Source organism: Salmo trutta, chromosome 19 (genome assembly GCF_901001165.1).
Source record: "Salmo trutta chromosome 19, fSalTru1.1, whole genome shotgun sequence".
In the NCBI taxonomy this organism is placed as follows: Eukaryota; Metazoa; Chordata; class Actinopteri; order Salmoniformes; family Salmonidae; genus Salmo; species Salmo trutta.
The window spans coordinates 26,373,257-26,392,818 of NC_042975.1; the positions used below are offsets into that span (position 1 = coordinate 26,373,257).

Sequence of the window (19,562 nt, forward strand, 5' to 3'; positions counted from 1 at the left end):
ACTGTTAAAGTATAATAAATACATACAAATTTAACAATAGCCTACTCTGCAACATCTTTAGATTGTGTATAAAAAATGATATTGCCAAAAGTTATTTAGACACATTGTTCTGTAAAAACATATGCAGCTGTGAAAGGATGTTGTCTGATAAACTGAGGTAATTTATATCAAGCTCTGGTCACAGAGATAAGTACCATTTACCAGCTGTGTCTGTGGCAAACACAGTTAATGAGACATTTTAAAACTTAACATTCATTATAGTTAAAATGTCAATTTAGTATTATATGTAAATGATATGTCAATTATTTGTCAATTATATAATTAAGCAATAAGGCCCGAGGATTGTGGTATATGGCCAATATACCACGACTAAGGACTGTTCTTAGGCACGACGCAAAAGGGTTTTGTAATGATCAATTAGCCTTTTAAAATGATAACCCTGGATTAGTTAACAACGTGCCATTGGAACACAGGAGTGATGGTTGCTGATAATGGGCCTCTGTATGCCTATGTAGATATTCCATAACAAATATGGCGTTTTCAGTTACAATAGTAATTTACAACATTAACAATGTCTACACTGTATTTCTGATCAATTTTATGTTATTTTAATGGGGGGAAAAAACGCTTTTCTTTCAAAAACAAGGACGTTTCTAAGTGACCCCAAACTTTTGAACGGTAGTGTATATGTAAGGGTGCTCAGGATTGAGCTTAACAGTCAAAAAAGCTGAAGAATCAGAGATGTCACAACAACATATTATGTAAAAATCTAAACTTTTCACTTTTTGCCTTACACCTTCGATGTAGTACAATTGTCTGCTCATATACAGTGCAGTCTAAAATAACCACATGACCTGGTTAGCTCAGAAAAGGGGAAGTGACATGCCATGTTGATTCAGAACAAAACTTAAATGTTCAAAGTCCTCCTCATGTTTCCAATAAAGAAGCACTGAATTTAAAAGTTCAAATGCAGAACAATGTTGATGTGTGCCCACAATTCATTTACTTTCCTTGCAAAATCTTTCAAGTAGCCATTTCTATGGAATTCATGAGGTCCTCAAATTCATCTCAAGTTCATAATCAGTTACTTACATGTATATTTTGGCACTTTTGTTTGCAGTGGACTAGATCACCAATGGCACTTTTACGAGAGTTCTTGCTGTGGGTGGTTCTTGGAATGATTTTTGTATCCTTGGTAATAGGCCTCATCTTTGTCTTTATCAACAAGTGTATCTCTAAGAAAGGTAGGTTTTTTCAATGATGCTATTACACTGAACAAAAATATAAATGCAACATGTAAAGTGTTGGTCCCATCTTTCATGAGCTGAAATTAATGATCCCAGAAATGTTCCATACAAACAAAAAGTTTATTTCTCTAAAATGTTGTACACAGCATTTCTCCTTTGCCAAGATAATCCATCCACCTGACAGGTGTGGCATATCAATAAGCTGATTAAACAGCATGATCATTACACAGGTGCACCTTGTGCTGTGGACAATAAAAGGCTACTTTAAAATGTGCAGTTTTGTCACACAACACAATGCCACCACAGATGTCTCAAGTTGAGGGAGAGTGCAATTGGCATGCTGACTACAGGAATGTCCACTAGAGCTGTTACCGATAATTTAATGTTAATTTCACTACAATAAGCCTCCTCCAACATCATTTTAGAAAATTTGGCAGTACGTCCAAACGGCCTCACAACCGCAGACCATGTGTAACCACACCAGCCCAGGACCTCCACACCTGGCTTCTTCACCTGCGTGATCGTCTGAAACCAGCCACCCGGACAGCTGATGACATTGTGGGTTTGCACAAATTAAGAATTTCTGACTGTCACTGTCAGAAACCCTCTCAGGGAAGCTCATCTGCGCGCTTGTCATCCTCTTCAGGCTTTTGACCTGACTGCAGTTCGGTGTCGGAACCAACTACAGTGGGCAAATGCTCACCTTCGATGGCCACTGGCATGCTGGAGAGGTGTGCTCTTCACGGATGAATCCCTGTTTCAGCTGTACCAGGCCGATGGCAGACAGCATGTCTGGCATCATGTGGGTGAGGAGTTTGCTGATGTCAACTTTGTGAACAAAGTGTCCCATGGTGGCGGTGGGGTTAGGGTATGGGCAGATATAAGCTACGGACAACGAACACAACTGCATTTTATCAATGGCAATTTGAATGCAGAGATACCGTGATAAGACCCTGAGGCCCATTGTCATGCCATTCATCCACCGCCATCAACTCATGTTTCAGCATGATAATGCACAGCCTCATGTAGCAAGGATCTGTACACAATTCCTGGAAGCTGAAAATGTCCAAGTTCTTCTATGGCATCAATACTCACTAGACATGTCACTCATTGAGCATGTTTGGGATGCTCTAGATCGACACGTACAACTGCGTGTTCCAGTTCACGCCAATATCCAGCAACTTCACACATCCATTGAAGAGGAGTGGGACAACATTCCTCAGGCCACAATCAACAGCCTGATCAACTCTATGTGAAGGAGATGTGTCATGCTGCTTGAGGCAAATGGTGGTCACACCAGATACTTACTGGTTTTCTGATCCATGCCACTACCTTTTCTTTAAGGTATCTGTAACCAACATATACATACCAGTATTCCCCGTTATGTGAAATCCATAGATTAGGGCATAATCAATTTATTGCAATCAACTGATTTCCTTAAATGAACTGTAACTCATTAAAATCTTGAAATTGTTGCATGTTGCGTTTATATTTTTGTTCAGTGTACATCACTAAATGCACTATTGTTAGAATTTCAGGTCCATTTTCATCACTACTTATATGAACAGTCTATTTAAAAGTCTGTGCATTGTCTCAACAACTATCATCTTTTTTACAGCTGCCGAACAATACAATAGAAATACGCCAAGTCACACAATCCCTGAGTCTTATGCCCAGTAAGTCTCTTGCACTATTCCGTTTTCAGCTGAAGTATATGTAACCTACATTTTTATTGACATTATATAGAGATTTGTTTTGTTGTTCATTAATTAACACAATTAAAACCACACTTTTGGTCCTCAATTCCCCTCAAACCTTTAAATCAATATAGGGCCATTTGTTTTAGAAATTCTCAGTAGTCCGGGGGAGGGGGCTTGTCAAAAGCATTTTCAAGGTGAACCCCTAATTTCTCAGGTTTCTCCCAATGGTCTCTCCCTTATCCAGGAGCAGCAAATATCATCCCAAAGATCTGGAGGATGATTTGCCTCCTTTACCACCCAGGACACAGTTTCTCACATCCTACCCCGGTAAGCATCAGGTTTCATGGGATGAGCTTTGAAATTAAATCATGAGCACACAATGGGAGTAATATTACACAAGGATAAAGCTGTTGTGTTATAACATTCACAATAGAAACCTTTAAGCCCACAGTAAGAAAACACCTTTTGGGCACCTGTTCAATGTCAGCTTCAACGGTCAATGTGTGTGTCTGCTTTCCAGAGATCGAAAGCTATGAGAACCTTGCAGAGCTACCCTACAATGTGAAAGTAGATAACGAGGCCCCTCCTCCGCCGTACCATCACACAGAGACAGTGGTGTGTCAGGACAGCATTTCAGAGGACTATGATGACATCGGAGCAGACTGTCAGAGTGAGGAGGACTATGATGATGTGGGATAAGAGCAGAGGCAACAGAGACTATACTAGACACTTGATATGAACTATCTTTTTCAAAGTCTGTGCACATTGTCTCAACAACTATCATCTTTTTTTAAAGGTGCTGAACAATACAATACAAATTCGCCAAGTCACACAATCCCTGAGTCTTATGCCCAGTAAGTGTCTTGCACTATTCAGTTGATGTAACTTAACATTTCAATGGATATTTATAGAGTGATTTTGTTGACTCATCATTCATTAACACAAAACCACCATTTTGGTCCTCTATTCCCCTCAAACCTTTGAATCAATATAGGGCCATTTGTTTTAGGGATTTTCAGTAGTCCGGGGACGGGGCTTGTCAAAAGCATTTTCCAAGGTGGACACTTAATTTCTTGGGTTTCTCCCTTATCCAGGAGCAGCAAATATCATCCCAAAGATCTGAAGGATGATTTGACTCCTTTACCACCCAGGACACAGTTTCTCACATCCTACCCCAGTAAGCATCAGGTTTCATGGGATGAGCCTTAAAATGCAATCATGAGCACACAATGGGAGTAATATTACACAAGGATAAAGCTGTTGTGTATAACATTCACAATAGGAATCTTTAAGCTCACAGTAAGAAAACACCTTTTGGGCAGCTTCAACTGTCAATAATGTGTCTTTGCTTTCCAGAGATCAAAAGCAGTGAGAACCTTGCAGAGCTACCCTACAATGTGAAAGTAGATAACGAGGCCCCTCCTCCGACGTACCATCACACAGAGACAGTGGTGTGTCAGGACGTGTGCCATGACCGTGACAGCATCTCAGAGGATTACGATGACATCGGAGCAGACTGTCAGAGTGAGGAGGACTATGATGATGTGGGATAAGGCCAGAGGCAACAGAGCCTATTTTAAAGACACTGTGGTGGCACATAATGTATACTCCTGCTAGACCAAAATAGATGTTCTGTACAACTATGACTATCCTCATCTTCAGCTGATACAGCTTTAATGTTTACTAACTTATTTGGTAATGGTTTACTTCAGTCCTCTGCCAACTGGTATAGCTGCCTGGTATTTACCAAGAAGATGTCTTGTTAGAATGTGTAATTTCTTACAACCAAGAATTCAACACAATTTAGTTGTGTTTCAGGGTATACTTTGTAACTGAAACTCTTATTGTGCTGTAGTTGGAAGGTATAGAAAAAAAGAGAAGCTGTGTAGTTTCAATATGAATATTCACCATGGAGTATAAAAATGTACACAATCTATATTTTGGGTTCTGACAGTTGAACTACGCTCATGAGGGATTTACAAGTTATATTCTTTAAGAATCAATTAGTATAGAAAGTCCAAAAATGGGTGTACCAATTACAGATTGCCCCTTTGAACTAGTTTTATGAAACCTTCCATACACTGCAATGTCTTCTACCAGAAGAGGGTAAGTAACGTATGCAGTTTGATTTGTTTGCAGTTCCAGTAATAATTGTTTCTACAGTTGCAATAAACAAAATGTGTGCTTTTATTCAATATGTAAGTTATGCAAGAGTTCACATTGTTGATGCCTAGTGCATCCAAGCACTCTTTTGGGACTGAAATCACATTAATGAAATAAATCAACTATGGAACGTCTTACAAAAAACTGACAAAGAAAATATATCCAACAATATCTACATTTGCCACACGTTAATATATATATATTTTTTTTAAAGTAAAATGGAAAAAACACTCAAGATCTGAATTCATTCAGATTTTTGCCTCCGTTTCCCATATTGACAATATTCCCCCAGAGATAAAGCCAAACATCAACACAGCCAAAGGTTTCCCATCAAAAGTCCCTTGCTGTTGTTACGTCCTCATGTGGTCTTAAAGTGACAGTCTGGCTTATAGAATAGTTTGAGGGAGATGTAAGCCACACACCAATCTCAGACAAGCTCTGGTTGGATATTGGCGTTCTCCATCCAGAACTACAGAAATAAGTCAAGAAAAAAAGACCAAGTTTGTCCCTCTGTCTCGCTGAGGGAATGTCCATTATAAAGTGATCCTGTGGTGGGGGGCTAGGTTAACCCCCGAGGCGCTGACCCTCTCCCCAGGCGAACCCCCCTGGACGCTCCTCGGGAAGGGGGTTGTAGTTGGCATCTTCTTCTGGAGTGTCAAACAGCATTTTACTGTGGTAGAGACAAAATAACAGAGACAGGTTATATATACACACAAACCAAAACGAGGTACAATATGCTTAAGATACTTTTAATAATACAGTGCCTTCAGAAAGTATTCACACCCCTTGACTTTTTCCAAATTTTATTGCATAACAAAGTGAGATTACAATGGCTTGAATTGTAAACAGCATGGGTGGTGGTACTTGGATTATTATTTTTTGCATGATAGTACTTTAAAAAAAAGTGGCAATATTTCGAGAAAAGTAAATAACATTTAGTGAATAAAGTGGCAATATTTTGAGAATAAACAAAATACATTGAGAATAAAGTTGGTTATATTTCCAGATTAATGTATGGGATTTAAGTGCATGTTTCCCAGTTGTTGTGCGCGCCACCGTTGAATTGCCAAATTAGATGACCTGGTGAAACTATACCTTAAAATTGCCTTTAGTTAGATGGAAAACTGGAGACTATCGGGTAGGAGGGGAAGCTTAAGTACTAAAACAGGTGTTGATGACGGGGACAAGTACAGCTTGTCCCATGAATTAATCACAAAAAAAAGAGGATTAGCTGATAACTACGAAACAAACATTCTGGATAATATAGAGAATCTGGAACCATTTATTGGCCAGAATTTTGATTTGCTCGAAAAAGAAACGGATACATCGAAGCGAACATGGGAAGACCTTTCCTCGAGTTCTGCGAGCGAAACCGGAGGGAAGCCGCCGTCTAAAATTCTTCATTTAACATTGGAGGGGGACCTTTTCATAACTACGTCTCCAGTAGATAGAGCATTGCTTACAAGCATGAGCGAGCAGTTCAAAAACTGGATCTATTTCCTGGGCTACTGGGGGAGGTTGAGGCCTTAAAAACAGGAATGGATTACAGTAATAAAATGGGAGAAATATGAGTGGAAAATAAGATATTGAAAACTACCGTGGACTCCCTTAAAGACACTTCAGAGAGGCTACGGTATGATGATAAAACAATGAAAGCCGAATTACTTTATCTAAAGTGCGTAATTATGAAAAATAACATTGTTATACATGGGAATAAAGGAGAACAAAAACTATCAGTCAACAGAGGGAAAAAGTCAAGGTGTTCATGAAATGTAATCTCAAGATGTCAGACGAACAGGTGGAAACAATTGATTTTCCAAAGAGCTCATCGTTTCGGTGGCAGAGCAGAGGGAAGGCCCCGTCCGATCGTAGTTATGCTAACCCACTACAAAATGAACATTTCCTTGTTACAACAGGGTTGGGAATTGAACACCCCATTCTCTATTTATGAACAATTTCCTCATGAAATAGTGGAGACGACGTGCCCTGTACCCCACTTTCAAAAGGCTCCGAGCAGAGAAACAGAACGTTCGTCTAGCGGTTGATAAATGATATGTAAACAACCAAATGTTCAAGGACTCAGATTACAACGTGGCTGTGAGTGATAGCTACCTCCTGTTGAAGTAATATCCCCAATATATATATATATTTGCACCGCACTACAAATATGGATGAATTAGTTTTTTTTACAAAAACATTGTTTTGTTCTTATTTTTGTTGTTGTTGCATTAACTTTTTAATTTTATATTCATGCCGTTTGGTCTTATGGTTATGCAGAATGGGTATGATGAACTTATCCTTTTTCTACTTAGGCAATATGGAACTTTGGACCATATGGACGTAATATCAGGTTTTGTTTTGGGGGAAGGCTGATCTTTTTTTTAATGATTTTTTCTTTATTTAATTTGAAGATTGTACATTAGAAATACCAAGGTTGTTTTTTTTGTTTAATATGATAGCCTAATTGTAGAGGTCGGGTATATTATGACTTAAAAGCTGTTATAGAGTGCGGCCCTTGTTCGCCGATGTGAATCGGAACGATTACCTTAAGATAAAACTTAATAAATAGATTTATTATGGGGCTAGGATAAACAATTATATAATTAAATACCTGCCTAGGTTCTCTATTGGAACAGGCCTATATGATTAAAATAATTGGTGTTATTAGCCTTTTACATAAAAAAAAAAATACATCAATATAAAAAATGTAAAAGGATGATTATTCTTCTGACACACAATGGAAAATGGATGGATTAGGTATTGTCACAGGGTTGTCTCTAGTGTGTGGCAGGCTGGTTGACACTGGGATAAAGTGATTACAATTTACAGAAGCACTTCTAAGCAAGAGAAAGGTTTCTATAGAAGCTACTTTTTAAATTCTTGCTCCTATTTATATAGGCCTAGGTGTAAAATAGCCGAGGTGATGGAGCGACCCTGGAATAAATGTATGGGTGGTAAGAGAGTTGGTTTGTGTGATCACGCTCTCCGTAGCCGACATGAGTAAGACCTTTAAACAGGTCAACACTCCACACTGCCCTTTCCCACCTGGACAAAAGGAACACCTATGTGAGAATGCTATTCATTGACTACAGCTCAGCGTTGAACAACATAGTACCCTCAAAGCTCATCACTAAGCTAAGGATCCTGGGACTAAACACCTCCCTCTGCAACTGGATCCTGGACTCCGGACGGGCCGCCCCCAGGTGGTAAGGGTAGGCAACAACACATCTGCTAGGCTGATCCTCAACATTGGGTCCCCCTCAGGGGTGTGTGCTTAGTCCCCTCCTGTACTCCTTGTTCACCCACGACTGCGTGGCCAAGCACGACTCCAACACCATCATTAAGTTTGCTTACGACAACAGTGGTAGGCCTGATCAACAATGAGACAGCCTACAGGGAGGTCATCAGAGACACTGCCAGGACAACAACCTCTCCCTCAATGTGAGCAAGACAAAGGGAGCTGATCGTGGACTACAGGAAAAGGTGGGCCGAACAGGCCCCCATGAACACCATTAACATCGTCGGGGCTGTAGTGGAGCGGGTCTAGAGTTAAGTTCCTTGGTGTCCACATCACCAAACTATCATGGTCCAAACACAACAAGACAGTCATGAAGAGGACACGACAACACCTTTTCCACCCTCAGGAGATTTGGCATGGGTCCCCAGATCCTCAAAAGGTTCTACACCTAGCTGTACCAACGAGAGCATCCTGACCGGTTGCAGCACCACCTGGTATGGCAACTGCTCAGCATCTGACCGTAAGGCGCTACAGAGGGTAGTGCGTATGGCCCAGTACATCACTGGGGCCAAGATTCCTACTATCCGGGACCAATATACTAGGCAGTGTCAGAGGAAGGCCCCCCCAAAAAAATTGTCAAAGACTCCAGTTACCCAAGTCATAGACTGTTCTCTATGCTATCGCACGGCAAGCGGTACCAGAGTGCCAAGTCTAGGACCAAAAGGCTCCTCAACAGCTTCTACACTTGGCAAAGTGGGTGGGGTTATATCCTGCCTGTTTGGCCCTGTCCGGGGGTATCATCAGATGGGGCCACAGTGTCTCAGCCTCCAGTATTTATGCTGCAGTAGTTTGTGTTGGGGGGCTAGGGTCAGTCTGTTATATCTGGTGTGGATTTAAGTCTCTCTCTCTCTCTCTCTCTACCTCTCTCTCTACCTCTCTCTCTACCTCTCTCTCTACCTCTCTCTCTACCTCTCTCTCTACCTCTCTCTCTACCTCTCTCTCTACCTCTCTCTCTACCTCTCTCTCTACCTCGCCGTGCTTCTGCTCCAGTTTCAACTGTTCTGCCTGCGGCTATGGAACCCTGACCTGTTCACCGGACGTACTACCTGTCCCCCCCCCCCAGACCTGCTGTTTTCAACTCTCTAGAGATAGCAGTAGAGATACTCTCAATGATTGGCTATGAAAAGACAACTGACATTTACTCTTGAGGTGCTGACTTGTTGCACCCTCAACAACTACTGTGATTATTATTATTTGATCATGCTGGTCATTTATGAACATTTGGGCCATGTTCTGTTATAATCTCCACCCGGCACAGCCATAAGAGGACTGGCCACCCATCATAGCCTGGTTCCTCTCTAGGTTTTGGCCTTTCTAGGGAGTTTTTCCTAGCCACCGTGCTTCTACACCTGCATTACTTGCTGTTTGGGGTTTTAGGCTGGGTTTCTGTACAGCACTTTGAGATATCAGCTGATGTAAGAAGGGCTATAGAAATACATTTGATACTCCCAAGCCATAAGACTGCTGAACAATTAATCAAATGGCCACCCGGACTATTTACATTAACATGTCCTCCCTCCCTTTGTTTTTACACAGCTGCTACTCGCTGTTTATTATCTATGCATAGTCACTTTACCCCTACCTATATGTACAAAATAACTTGACTAACCTGTACCCCCTCACATTGATTTGGTACCAGTACCCCCTGTATATAGCCTTGTAATTGTGTTAATTTTTGTTTGTTTATTTAGGAACTCTTTTCTCAACTCTTTCTTGAACTACATTGTTGGTTAAGGGCTTGTAAGTAAGCATTTCACAGTAAGTTGTGTTCGGAACATGTGACAAATAACATTTTATTTGATGTGTGGGGTACAGAGATGGGGTACTCATTTACAAATCATGTTAAACACCATTATTGCACACGGTGAGTCCATGCAACTTGTGACAACTTGCCATAACAAAAGGGTTGAATACTTATTGAGTCAAGACATTACAGCTTTTCATTTTTTATTAATTTGTAAACATTTCTAAAAACACAATGCCACAAAATCTCCATTTCATCCATTTTAAATTCAGGCTGTGACAAAATGTGGAAAAAGTCAAGGGTTCTGAATACTTTCGAATGCACTGTGCATTCAGAAAGAATTCAGACCCCTTGACTTTTTCCACTTTTTTTTATGTTAGACTTATTCTAAAATTGATTAAATACATAATTCTAGACAAAATACCCCATAGATATGAAGTTTAGACATGTTTGCTAATTTATCCAAAATAAAAGCTGAAATGTCTTGATTCAATAAGTATTCAACCCTTATGTATGGCAAGCCTAAAACAGGAGTAAAATGTTGCTTAACAAGTCACATAAGTTGCATAAGTATTCAGACCCTTTGCTATGAGACTCGAAATTGAGCCGAGGTGCATCCCGTTTCCATTGATCATCCTTGATGTTTCTACAACTTGGAGTCCACCTGTGGTAAATTCAATTGATTGGACATGATTTATAAAAAGGCACTCACCTGTCTATATAAAAATGTCCCACAGTTGACAGTGCATCTCAGAGCAAAAACCAAGCCATGAGGTCGAAGGAATTGTCCGTAGAGCTCAGAGACAGGATTGTGTCGAGGCACAGATCTGGGAAAGGGTACCAAAAAATGTCTGCAGCATTGAAGGTCCCCAAGAACACAGTGGCCTCCATCATTCTGAAATGGAAGAAGTTTGGAACCACCAAGACTCACCCTAGAGTTGGCCACCCAGCCAAACTGAGCAATCGGTGGAGAAGGGCCCTGGTCAGGGAGGTGACCAAGAACCCAATGGTCACTGACAGAGCACCAGAGTTCCTCTGTAGAGATCAGAGAACCTTCCAGGACAATCATCTCTGCAGCACTCCACCAATCAGGCCTTTATGGTAGAGTGGCCTGACAGAAGCCACTCTTCAGTAAAAGGCATATGACAGCCCATTTGGAGTTTGCAAAAAGGCACCTAAAGGACTCTCAGACAACGAGAAACAAGATTCTCTAGTCTGATGAAACCAAGATTGAACTTTTTGGCCTGAAAGCCAAGCGTCACGTCTGGAGGAAACCTGGTACCATCCCTACGGTGAAGCAGTCAGGCTTGAGGAAAAGAACAGAGCAAAGTACTGAGAAAGCCTTGATGAAGTCCTGAGCACTCTGGGGCAGGTTCTCAGACTGAGATGAAGGTTCACCTTCCAACAGGACAATGCAGGAGTGGCTTTGGGAGAAGTGTGAATGTCATTGAGTGGCCCAGCCAGAGCCCGGACTTGAACCCGATCGAACATCTCTGGAGAGACCCGAAAATAGCTGTGCAGCAATGCTCCACATCCAACCTGACAGAGCTTGAGAGGATCTGCAGAGAAGAATGGGAGACACTCCACAAATACAGGTGTGTCAAGCTTGTAGTGTCATACCCAAAGAGACTCAAAGCTGTAATCACTGTCAAAGACGCTTCAACAAAGTACTGAGTAAAGGGTTTGAATACTTAAGTAAATGTGATATATTTCAGTTTCTAAAAACCTGTTTTTGCTTTGTCATTATAGAGTATTGTGTGTAGATTGATGAGGAAGTGAAACAATTTAATCAATTTTAGAATAAGGCTGTAACATAACAAAATGTGGAAAAAAGTCAAAGGGTCTGAATACTTTCCAAATGCACCGTATGTTGCTCATTAGGGCTGGGAATTGCCAGGGACCTCACGATACGATATTATCACGATACGATATTATCACGATACGATATTATCACGATACTTAGGTGCCGATACGATTTGTATTACGATTCTATACTGTGATTTTGTTGTGTTTTGAAATTCCAAACATTTTGCTCACCATGTCTGCTGCAGAGAGAGCATGAGAAATTAGTTTTGATCAGTCATGGAAATAAAAGGGCTGAAAACATGTTGGCTCACCATTTAAAAATAAGATTTATTAAAAATCAATACTTGGAGTGAAAGTATCAATATAATATCGTCCAAAATAATATTGCGACATGTACCTATCAATTTTTTTCCCCCATTGCTATTGCTGATCTGATAAAAGAATGGTATATTTCTACTTTTAGCTATTGATGTGCCTTTCCTTTTCTAGAATCATCATACCAATCAACAAACCATTTTTTATGGCCTTTTCCAAGGACAGCTTACCTTGAGAAGACCATGCCAAAACATTGGTTATTATAACATTGCTTATTATAACATGCCCCCTGTCTCTCCAGCAACATTACCATCTCTCAGCAGACTCATGGCCTAAAAACTGCAGTTTCAATCGTAAGACAATAATACATTAATTCCTGGACTGAACTAGAACCATTTCAAACTAATAAATGGCCAAACTTACAGAAAAAAAGGAGTCTTGAGCCATCTGCCTCCACCTGGCTGGTTTGGGAATACATCCTCCAGAAAGAAGTAGACATGACCCACAGCGATACCTTAGGGAAGGGAGTAAATTGACCAGTTAATTCACTAGGGATGTGACGACATCAGTATCGCAATATTCTTTCCATGGCAAAAATGAAAACACAAAGCAAATCAAACTCTTTGGTGCTTTAAAAAACTGCTGTATGTAAAATAGTGTGCTATAGCTTGGGAAATAAATAAATGTGACTCTGGATGACAACATTAGGGCTGTTTTCCTGAAGGAGTTAAATCCACTTTGTGTTTTTTTTCCTTGCCACGATACTTACGAGTATCGCAATACTGGTATCGTACCGGTCCCACTCCTCAATAAGGCAATGCCCTTTTGGAGCTTAAAGCCATTAATAACATTGATGCATTACAGAAATTATTCATGGTGGTTAGGGTGACTGGTACCTAGTAAATCCACAATGATGGAGTTCCCCAGCAGCAGAGAGAATCCCATGAGCACCCACGGGAGAAAGGGCGCCTGAAAGTTCAGCAGACCAAAGAAGTTCATGCGAACGTTGGGGTTGCGCCTGCTCCACACGTACACCAGCATGATGGTGAAGGCTTGGCCCAAGAACACCAGACTCACAAAGGTGCCAAATATCTATGTGCTTACTGAGGGAAAAAAGTTATTGGTGGATTGAATTGGCATACAGTGGGTGTTTTGCAGTCCATAACCACAGTCAGAATTATTTTAGTTGATTACCTCTTTACTTAGGTTATGCTGCTATTAACTGCAGCCAACCAGTTAATTATCATTAAGACAACTAGCCTAAACACAGCTGAAAGGAAATCAGGGGGAAAGGTGTGTGACTGTTTCTCAAGAGCTTCTCATAAGGGCACCTGTAGATAACATTTTTGTTTTATGTACCCATATACAGCATTGTACAACAGTAGGCCCTAGTAAGAGCTCAATCAGAAGCCTGCTAAGAATGTGACAAATACATAAAGTCTGTGGTATTGAACATGTCTTGACTCTTGCAGTATTAACTAAGACCATGACAGTAGAACAAGGATACAGTCATCAAAAGGCCACCAAAGAGGAACATAAAGACAAAGTCAGCGGTGCGGCCCCTGAAAGAGCCCTCCTCGAGCATACGACAGTATCGGTACCTGGAAGCCAACGGTTAAGGAAATCTGGCAAGTGCAAAGCAAACACAGCCTATAATTAGACAGATACATCATGATTACAAATGAATGAAACATGGCTAGTCTTGTTCAAGACAAGCATTTTATGAGTAGCATAGTGCTTCCAATCAAAGGGGAAGAAAAAAAAAATATGCAAAGATCAATTTCACAAGTAAACTCAGAGCAAGACGTGCAGCGGAAAAAGGATACAAAAAAATCATATTGAAAAGGAAGTTGAAGCCAACTGGACCGAAAAATAAAAAGTTGGTTATGAGTCTCCATACCTACAAGACAGAACAGAGAAAGCAGTCAACCTTGCATCTCAGTTTTTTTAAAAACCTGTTACATTTACCCAAAATGCGTAAGATTAAAAACTCCAAATAGTTTTTCATACCTGATACAGTAGCTAAACGGCAGATGTACTCACCTGATAATTCCTTAGTATCAAATCAGGGTTGAAGTATAGTTGGAAAGGTGTGATGAGTTCTAATTGCTGAGGGTGGGAGCAAAGAAAGCATCATTCAATCAGTAGTTCACCTGGTCTATCTGATTATACACCTCGTCTGAAAATGTTAAGTAAAGTCAACCATGAACCACCAATCTTGGAATTGTTGACATTCCTTTTAATAGCAGTTAATAAACTGCAACTTTATGGTTAGCATGCTGAGGTTAACTAAGGTCAAAAGTAGCTACCAGTTTGTACGCCTGATGTGTTAACCATGTTTCCATACTTGGCGTTACAGGAAAGCCCTATACAAAAACTGCCATAGATTTTTCTACTAACCCATTGTCGCCGATAAATATTTAACTGAATCTAGAACTAAGAAAGTATCTTAGAAAAGTCTGTCAAGTTTTAGGTGGCTCTACAAAAACTCTAAGATATTCAATCCAAGTTTTTCACAGCGTGAGGAGTTCCCTCGTCATTTTAGCTGCCAGTAGGGAGTAGATGACAGCGCACCACACAGTGCGACCAAAACAAAGATCTACACACATTCAAGAGGCAGCTCTCAAAACATGGATTTAATATCTTTGAATTTTCAGATTTTTGTAGACCCACCTGACACTGACATTTCTAAGACACTTTTTTCAACGAATCGTGAATAAAGAACAAGGTAGTTAAAAATCTATGGTGGCGTTTTGTATAATAGGGCCCTATAGAATCTGAAGCAGAGAACGCGGACAGAATCACGGAATCCAAAAATGAAAACGGAATTCAACAATATAAAATTTTGAATTTAGTAGGAAATCAATTACACGTATTGAATTTATTAGAAAATGCATTAACTTGCCCAAGTTAAATCATAAGACAAGAACAAAATGGCATAATTGTTTAAGGGCTTTAAGTAAGCATTTCACGGTAAGGTATACTCATGTTGAATTCGGCTCATGTGACAAATAAAACTTGATATGCATCAGTGATTCGTATTTTCGGCACAGGAATGCCCTTGTCTGTGTTTGTGTGTGGGGTGCGCGTACTGTATGTCTACACTTCGTGTAGCCGTTAGCAATGATGCTTATGATAACCTTCTGGTAGAGATGTAAAGGCTTTCCCAAAAACATTCAATTAAATGTTAACTACAAAGTAGCCTATGCCTACCTGGTTGAATGATATGATGATTTGCATCAATCCAGGAGCCATTTGTTTTGCAAACTTCGTACTTACAATAGCCAGCAGATTCCAACTCTTGTGTTACGTTTGTTTATACTAAGCTGCACTGGGGTCAGAACGCCATCATGGTTAAATTAAGACGCCGCGGAGCAGGCGGAAAACGTACCTCAATGCAGCAATGGGATATGCCACTGTACTCCAAATGACCTTTATCCAAACTGATACATTGAGAAGATTGAAATACTGCTAGTTTTTCTGGAAAAATGCCCTTTTCATCCTCATGCTAGCTAGCAGTAGACACCGCAGCCATTTTGGAATGGCAGTGTTAGCCAATCAGCTTAATTGATGTTCAATGAAACTTTCAAACCCATATCTTGCGCCAGCTCCGCAGTGTCTTAATCTAACCATGATGGCGCTTTGACCCCATTGCAGCTCATTTGAAAGGGTAACTACACCCAAAATTCAATTAATTTTATTTTCCCCAAACTTCAAAAGTGGCCTCCCGACATGGTTTAAGCAGTGTTGTGGACTAAACTAAATTGGATATTCTATTAAAAAAGTGATTGAGAGCAAAAACTGAATCAGGCAAAATATTTAAAGATTTTATTGGGCCCTTGTATAGACCTTTCATGTAACGCACAATTAACACATATCTGGCGTACAAAATGGTAGTTAGGTAAAAGGTAGGCAATAACAGAGATTTTTCTACCACTGAAATCCTTGGGCGGGCTAAACAATGCATCTTTTTTTTACAATTATGTTAATGCATTTTGGGGATGGAAAAACGCTTTCAGTGTTAACTTAAACCAGCTATAAAGTATGTAGAAAAGATAATGGACCTTCAGTGCATTCAGAAATATTCAGACCCCTTCCCCACAGTCATGTTACAGCCTTATTCTAAAATGAATTAAATAAATAAAAATCCAATTCTACACACAATACCCCATAATGACAAATCAAAATTGAGCTCAGGTGCATCCCGTTTCCAATGATCATCCTTGATGTTTCTACAACTTGATTGGAGTCCACCTGTGGTAAATTCAATTGATTGGACATGATTTGGAAAGGCACTCACCTGTCTATACAAAAAGGTCCCACGGTTGACAGTGCATCTCAGAGCAAAAACCAAGCCATGAGGTTGAAGGAATTGCCCGTAGAGCTCAGAGACAGGATTGTGTCGATGCACAGATCTGGGAAAGGGTACCAAAAAATGTCTGCAGCATTGAAGGTCCCCAAGAACACAGTGGCCTCCATCATTCTGAAGTGGAAGAAGTTTGGAACCACCGAGACTCGTCCTAGAGCTGGCCGCCCGGCCAAACTGAGCAATCGGGGGAGAAGGGCCCTGGTCAGGGAGGTGACCAAGAACCCAATGGTCACTGACAGAGCACCAGAGTTCCTCTGTGGAGATCAGAGAACCTTCCAGAAGGACAACCATCTCTGCAGCACTCCACCAAATCAGGCCTTTATGGTAGAGTGGCCCGACCGAAGCCACACCTCAGTAAAAGGCACATGACAGCCCGCTTGGAGCTTGCCAAAATGCACCTAAAGGACTCTCAGACCAGGAGAAAAAGGATTATCTGATGAAACCAAGATTAAACTCTTTGGCCTGAATGCCACGCGTCACATCTGGAGGAAACCTGGCACTATCCCTACAGTGAAGCATGGTGGTGGCAGCATCATGCTGTGGGGATATTTTTCAGCGGCAGGAACTGGGAGACTAGTCAGGATCAAGGAAAAGATGAACGGAGCAAAGTACAGAGAGATCCTTGATGAAAGTTCCTGAGCGCACTTGAGCAGGTTCAGACCGGAGCGAAGGTTCATTTTCCAACAGGACAACGACCATAATCACACAGCCAGGACAATGCAGGAGTGGCTTCAGGACCAGTCTCTGAATGTCCTTGACTGGCCCAGCCAGAGCTCGGACTTGAACCCGATCTAATATCTCTGGAGAGACCTGAAGATAGCTGTGCAACGACGCTTCCCATCCAACCTTAAGAGGATCTGCAGAGAAGAGTGGGGGAAACTCCCCAAATACAGGTGTGCCAAGCTTGTAACGTCATACCCAAGAAGACTCAAGGCTGTAAAATAAATATTTTTTGACCCATTTTCGTGGTATCCAATTGGTAGTTAGTCTTGTCCCATCGCTGCAACTCCCGTGCAGACTCGGGAGAGGCGAAGGCTGAGAGCCGTGCGTCCTCCGAAACACAACCCAGACAAGTCGCACTGCTTCTTGACACAATGCCCACTTAACCCGGAAGCCAGCCGCAACAATGTGTTGGAGGAAACACCGTACACCTGGCGACCATGTCAGATGCACTGCACTCGGCCCGCCACAGGAGTCGCTAGTGCGCAATGGGACAAGGACATCCCTGCCGGCCAAACCCTCCCCTAACCCGGACGACGCTGGGCCAATTGTGCGCCGCCCCAGGAAGAGGCGTCACTACAGTCCCTGGTTCGAATCCAGCCTGTATCACGTCTGGCTTTGACTAGGAGTCCCATAGGATGGTGCAAAATTGGCCCAGCGTCGTCCGGGATTGGCCGGGGCAGGCTGTCATTGTAAATAAGAATTTATTCTTAACTGACTTTCCTAGTTAACTAACGGTTAAATCAAAATAACTTCTAAGCTTTACTGAACTAAGCCGTTTGAGAGCCAAATGAAGGTTTCCTTTATGTGAACAGAGCCAAATGAACCACCTCACAAAAGACTAGGAATGTACATCACTAGAAGCAAGTTGTCGGGTCGGGATAAGAATCTGGTGGGATGACAGAAATACTTTCCCAAAAACCTTCTCAATTGAATGTTAACTGCAAAGTAGGCTTACCTGGCATTAGTCTATGATGAGTAATTATATAATTTGTATATATTATTTGCAAACTTTGCCATGAAATGTGCAGAAGCAGTACCATCACTAGACTGGCACATTTGAAAGCACACAAGATGTGCAATTAAAGAGTAATTACTCTTAAAAATGTGCTCATTTTCTTCCAGACCCCCCCCCCCCCCCCCCAAGAAAAAAGTTAAGCATTGAAATCGACTCAGAATATCAAATATTGTTTCACTATGAACAATTCTAATTTTGAGAGTGAAAACTCCCCCCCAAAATAAAAAAAAACAGGAAAAATACAACTGAGAAAACAATTTGGGAAAATATAAAACAATGGGGGGAAAACAATTACAGATTTTAGGGCCCCCATTATATTTGTTTCATTAAACATTATTTTACCAGGTATATTGACAAACAGTGCACTCCTTTCTCTTGTACACTGAAGACCTGAAGAGTTGCAGGGGAGAGAAGAGAACAATATGCCTATTTGAAATATAGAAAATAAAAGGAGTAGCTCACGACGTGTTTCATTTTTTAAAAGTAGAATTCATGCTAGAAAAAGGTTGGCGACCTGCGTTAGTTACTGACCCTTGCAAATTTGATCAATTCTATCAAGGTCGGTGACAGCACAACTACAGTCCAAACAAGAACGTTTATTTGGCGACACTAACCCAGCTGTCTACAGTAGCTAATTGACGTACACTGTTGGGATGTAATCATTAGTCCAAGCAGGTGTCAAACTTTTCGTTTCGCAACGAAAACTAGAGTTTCTATTGGACAAATCCAGGTAGGTCCCTCCCCGTTTGGTTCCTAGTGTTTTGCCAACGAGACGGCGTTAGCTACTAGCTAACCTTAGCAGACTGGCATCCACGGCCAAGCCTTTACCCCATCTACATTGCCGACAAGAACATGTTTCAGATTAAATTAAAATATCTTACCACAGCAGCGGTAGTCAGGACACATGCCGTTGTGTACGCCCGAGTCACAAAAGGAATCTGTAAATATTCCTGCTGAACAGTCTGATAAGCCATTTTGGCACAACTGAACGCTTCCGGCACTTTCTTGACACGTCATCACAGGGTTTGATAAAGGGGAGTTTCTGTGAGTTTTTGTTATTTGTCATTGGTTTGTTTATTTTGTTTGAGCGAACCACAAACCTTTCAATCACATGGTAACCAAACAATGGCAATACTTGATTGGTCCGTGTATGTCTCTACAGCGAATAGGATGAAGGGGGGG

The 19,562-nt window shown here is 41.1% G+C and overlaps 2 protein-coding genes across 4 annotated transcripts in view; one reads left to right on the top strand and one right to left on the bottom strand.

Annotated features, from left to right (window-relative positions):
* LOC115154242 (uncharacterized) overlaps positions 1 to 5,137 on the top strand; it is a 19,243-nt gene extending 14,106 nt beyond the window's left edge. For 2 of the 3 annotated variants that reach the window (XM_029700263.1, XM_029700262.1), the window contains exons 2-8: positions 1,121 to 1,244; positions 2,866 to 2,923; positions 3,162 to 3,274; positions 3,468 to 3,617; positions 3,744 to 3,801; positions 4,042 to 4,124; positions 4,304 to 5,137. In XM_029700263.1, the coding sequence (XP_029556123.1) occupies positions 1,136 to 1,244; positions 2,866 to 2,923; positions 3,162 to 3,274; positions 3,468 to 3,617; positions 3,744 to 3,801; positions 4,042 to 4,124; positions 4,304 to 4,500 (768 nt within the window). In that variant the 5' untranslated portion in view covers positions 1,121 to 1,135 and the 3' untranslated portion in view covers positions 4,501 to 5,137. The remainder of the gene's footprint in view (positions 1 to 1,120; positions 1,245 to 2,865; positions 2,924 to 3,161; positions 3,275 to 3,467; positions 3,618 to 3,743; positions 3,802 to 4,041; positions 4,125 to 4,303) is intronic. The other variant, XM_029700265.1, reaches the window with a different exon arrangement.
* On the bottom strand, positions 5,114 to 19,399 carry LOC115154243 (derlin-2-like). Its single transcript, XM_029700266.1, has 7 exons — positions 19,262 to 19,399; positions 14,317 to 14,382; positions 14,100 to 14,173; positions 13,781 to 13,874; positions 13,170 to 13,365; positions 12,697 to 12,787; positions 5,114 to 5,780 (listed from the first exon to the last, which is right to left on the bottom strand). The coding sequence occupies exons 1-7, from the start codon at positions 19,352 to 19,354 to the stop codon at positions 5,675 to 5,677; spliced, it is 720 nt and encodes a 239-aa protein (XP_029556126.1). The 5' UTR covers positions 19,355 to 19,399; the 3' UTR covers positions 5,114 to 5,674.
* Positions 19,400 to 19,562: the final 163 nt, after the last annotated feature.

Coding starts and splice junctions, on each gene's coding strand:
- LOC115154243 (XM_029700266.1), bottom strand. CDS start 19,354: ATGGCTTATCAGACTGTTCAGCAGGAATATTTACAGATTCCTTTTGTG. Junction 14,383..19,261: donor TCCTGACTACCGCTGCTGTG/GTAAGATATTTT, acceptor TCCCACCCTCAG/CAATTAGAACTCATCACACC. Junction 13,875..14,099: donor CTTTTCAATATGATTTTTTT/GTATCCTTTTTC, acceptor GTTGGCTTCCAG/GTACCGATACTGTCGTATGC.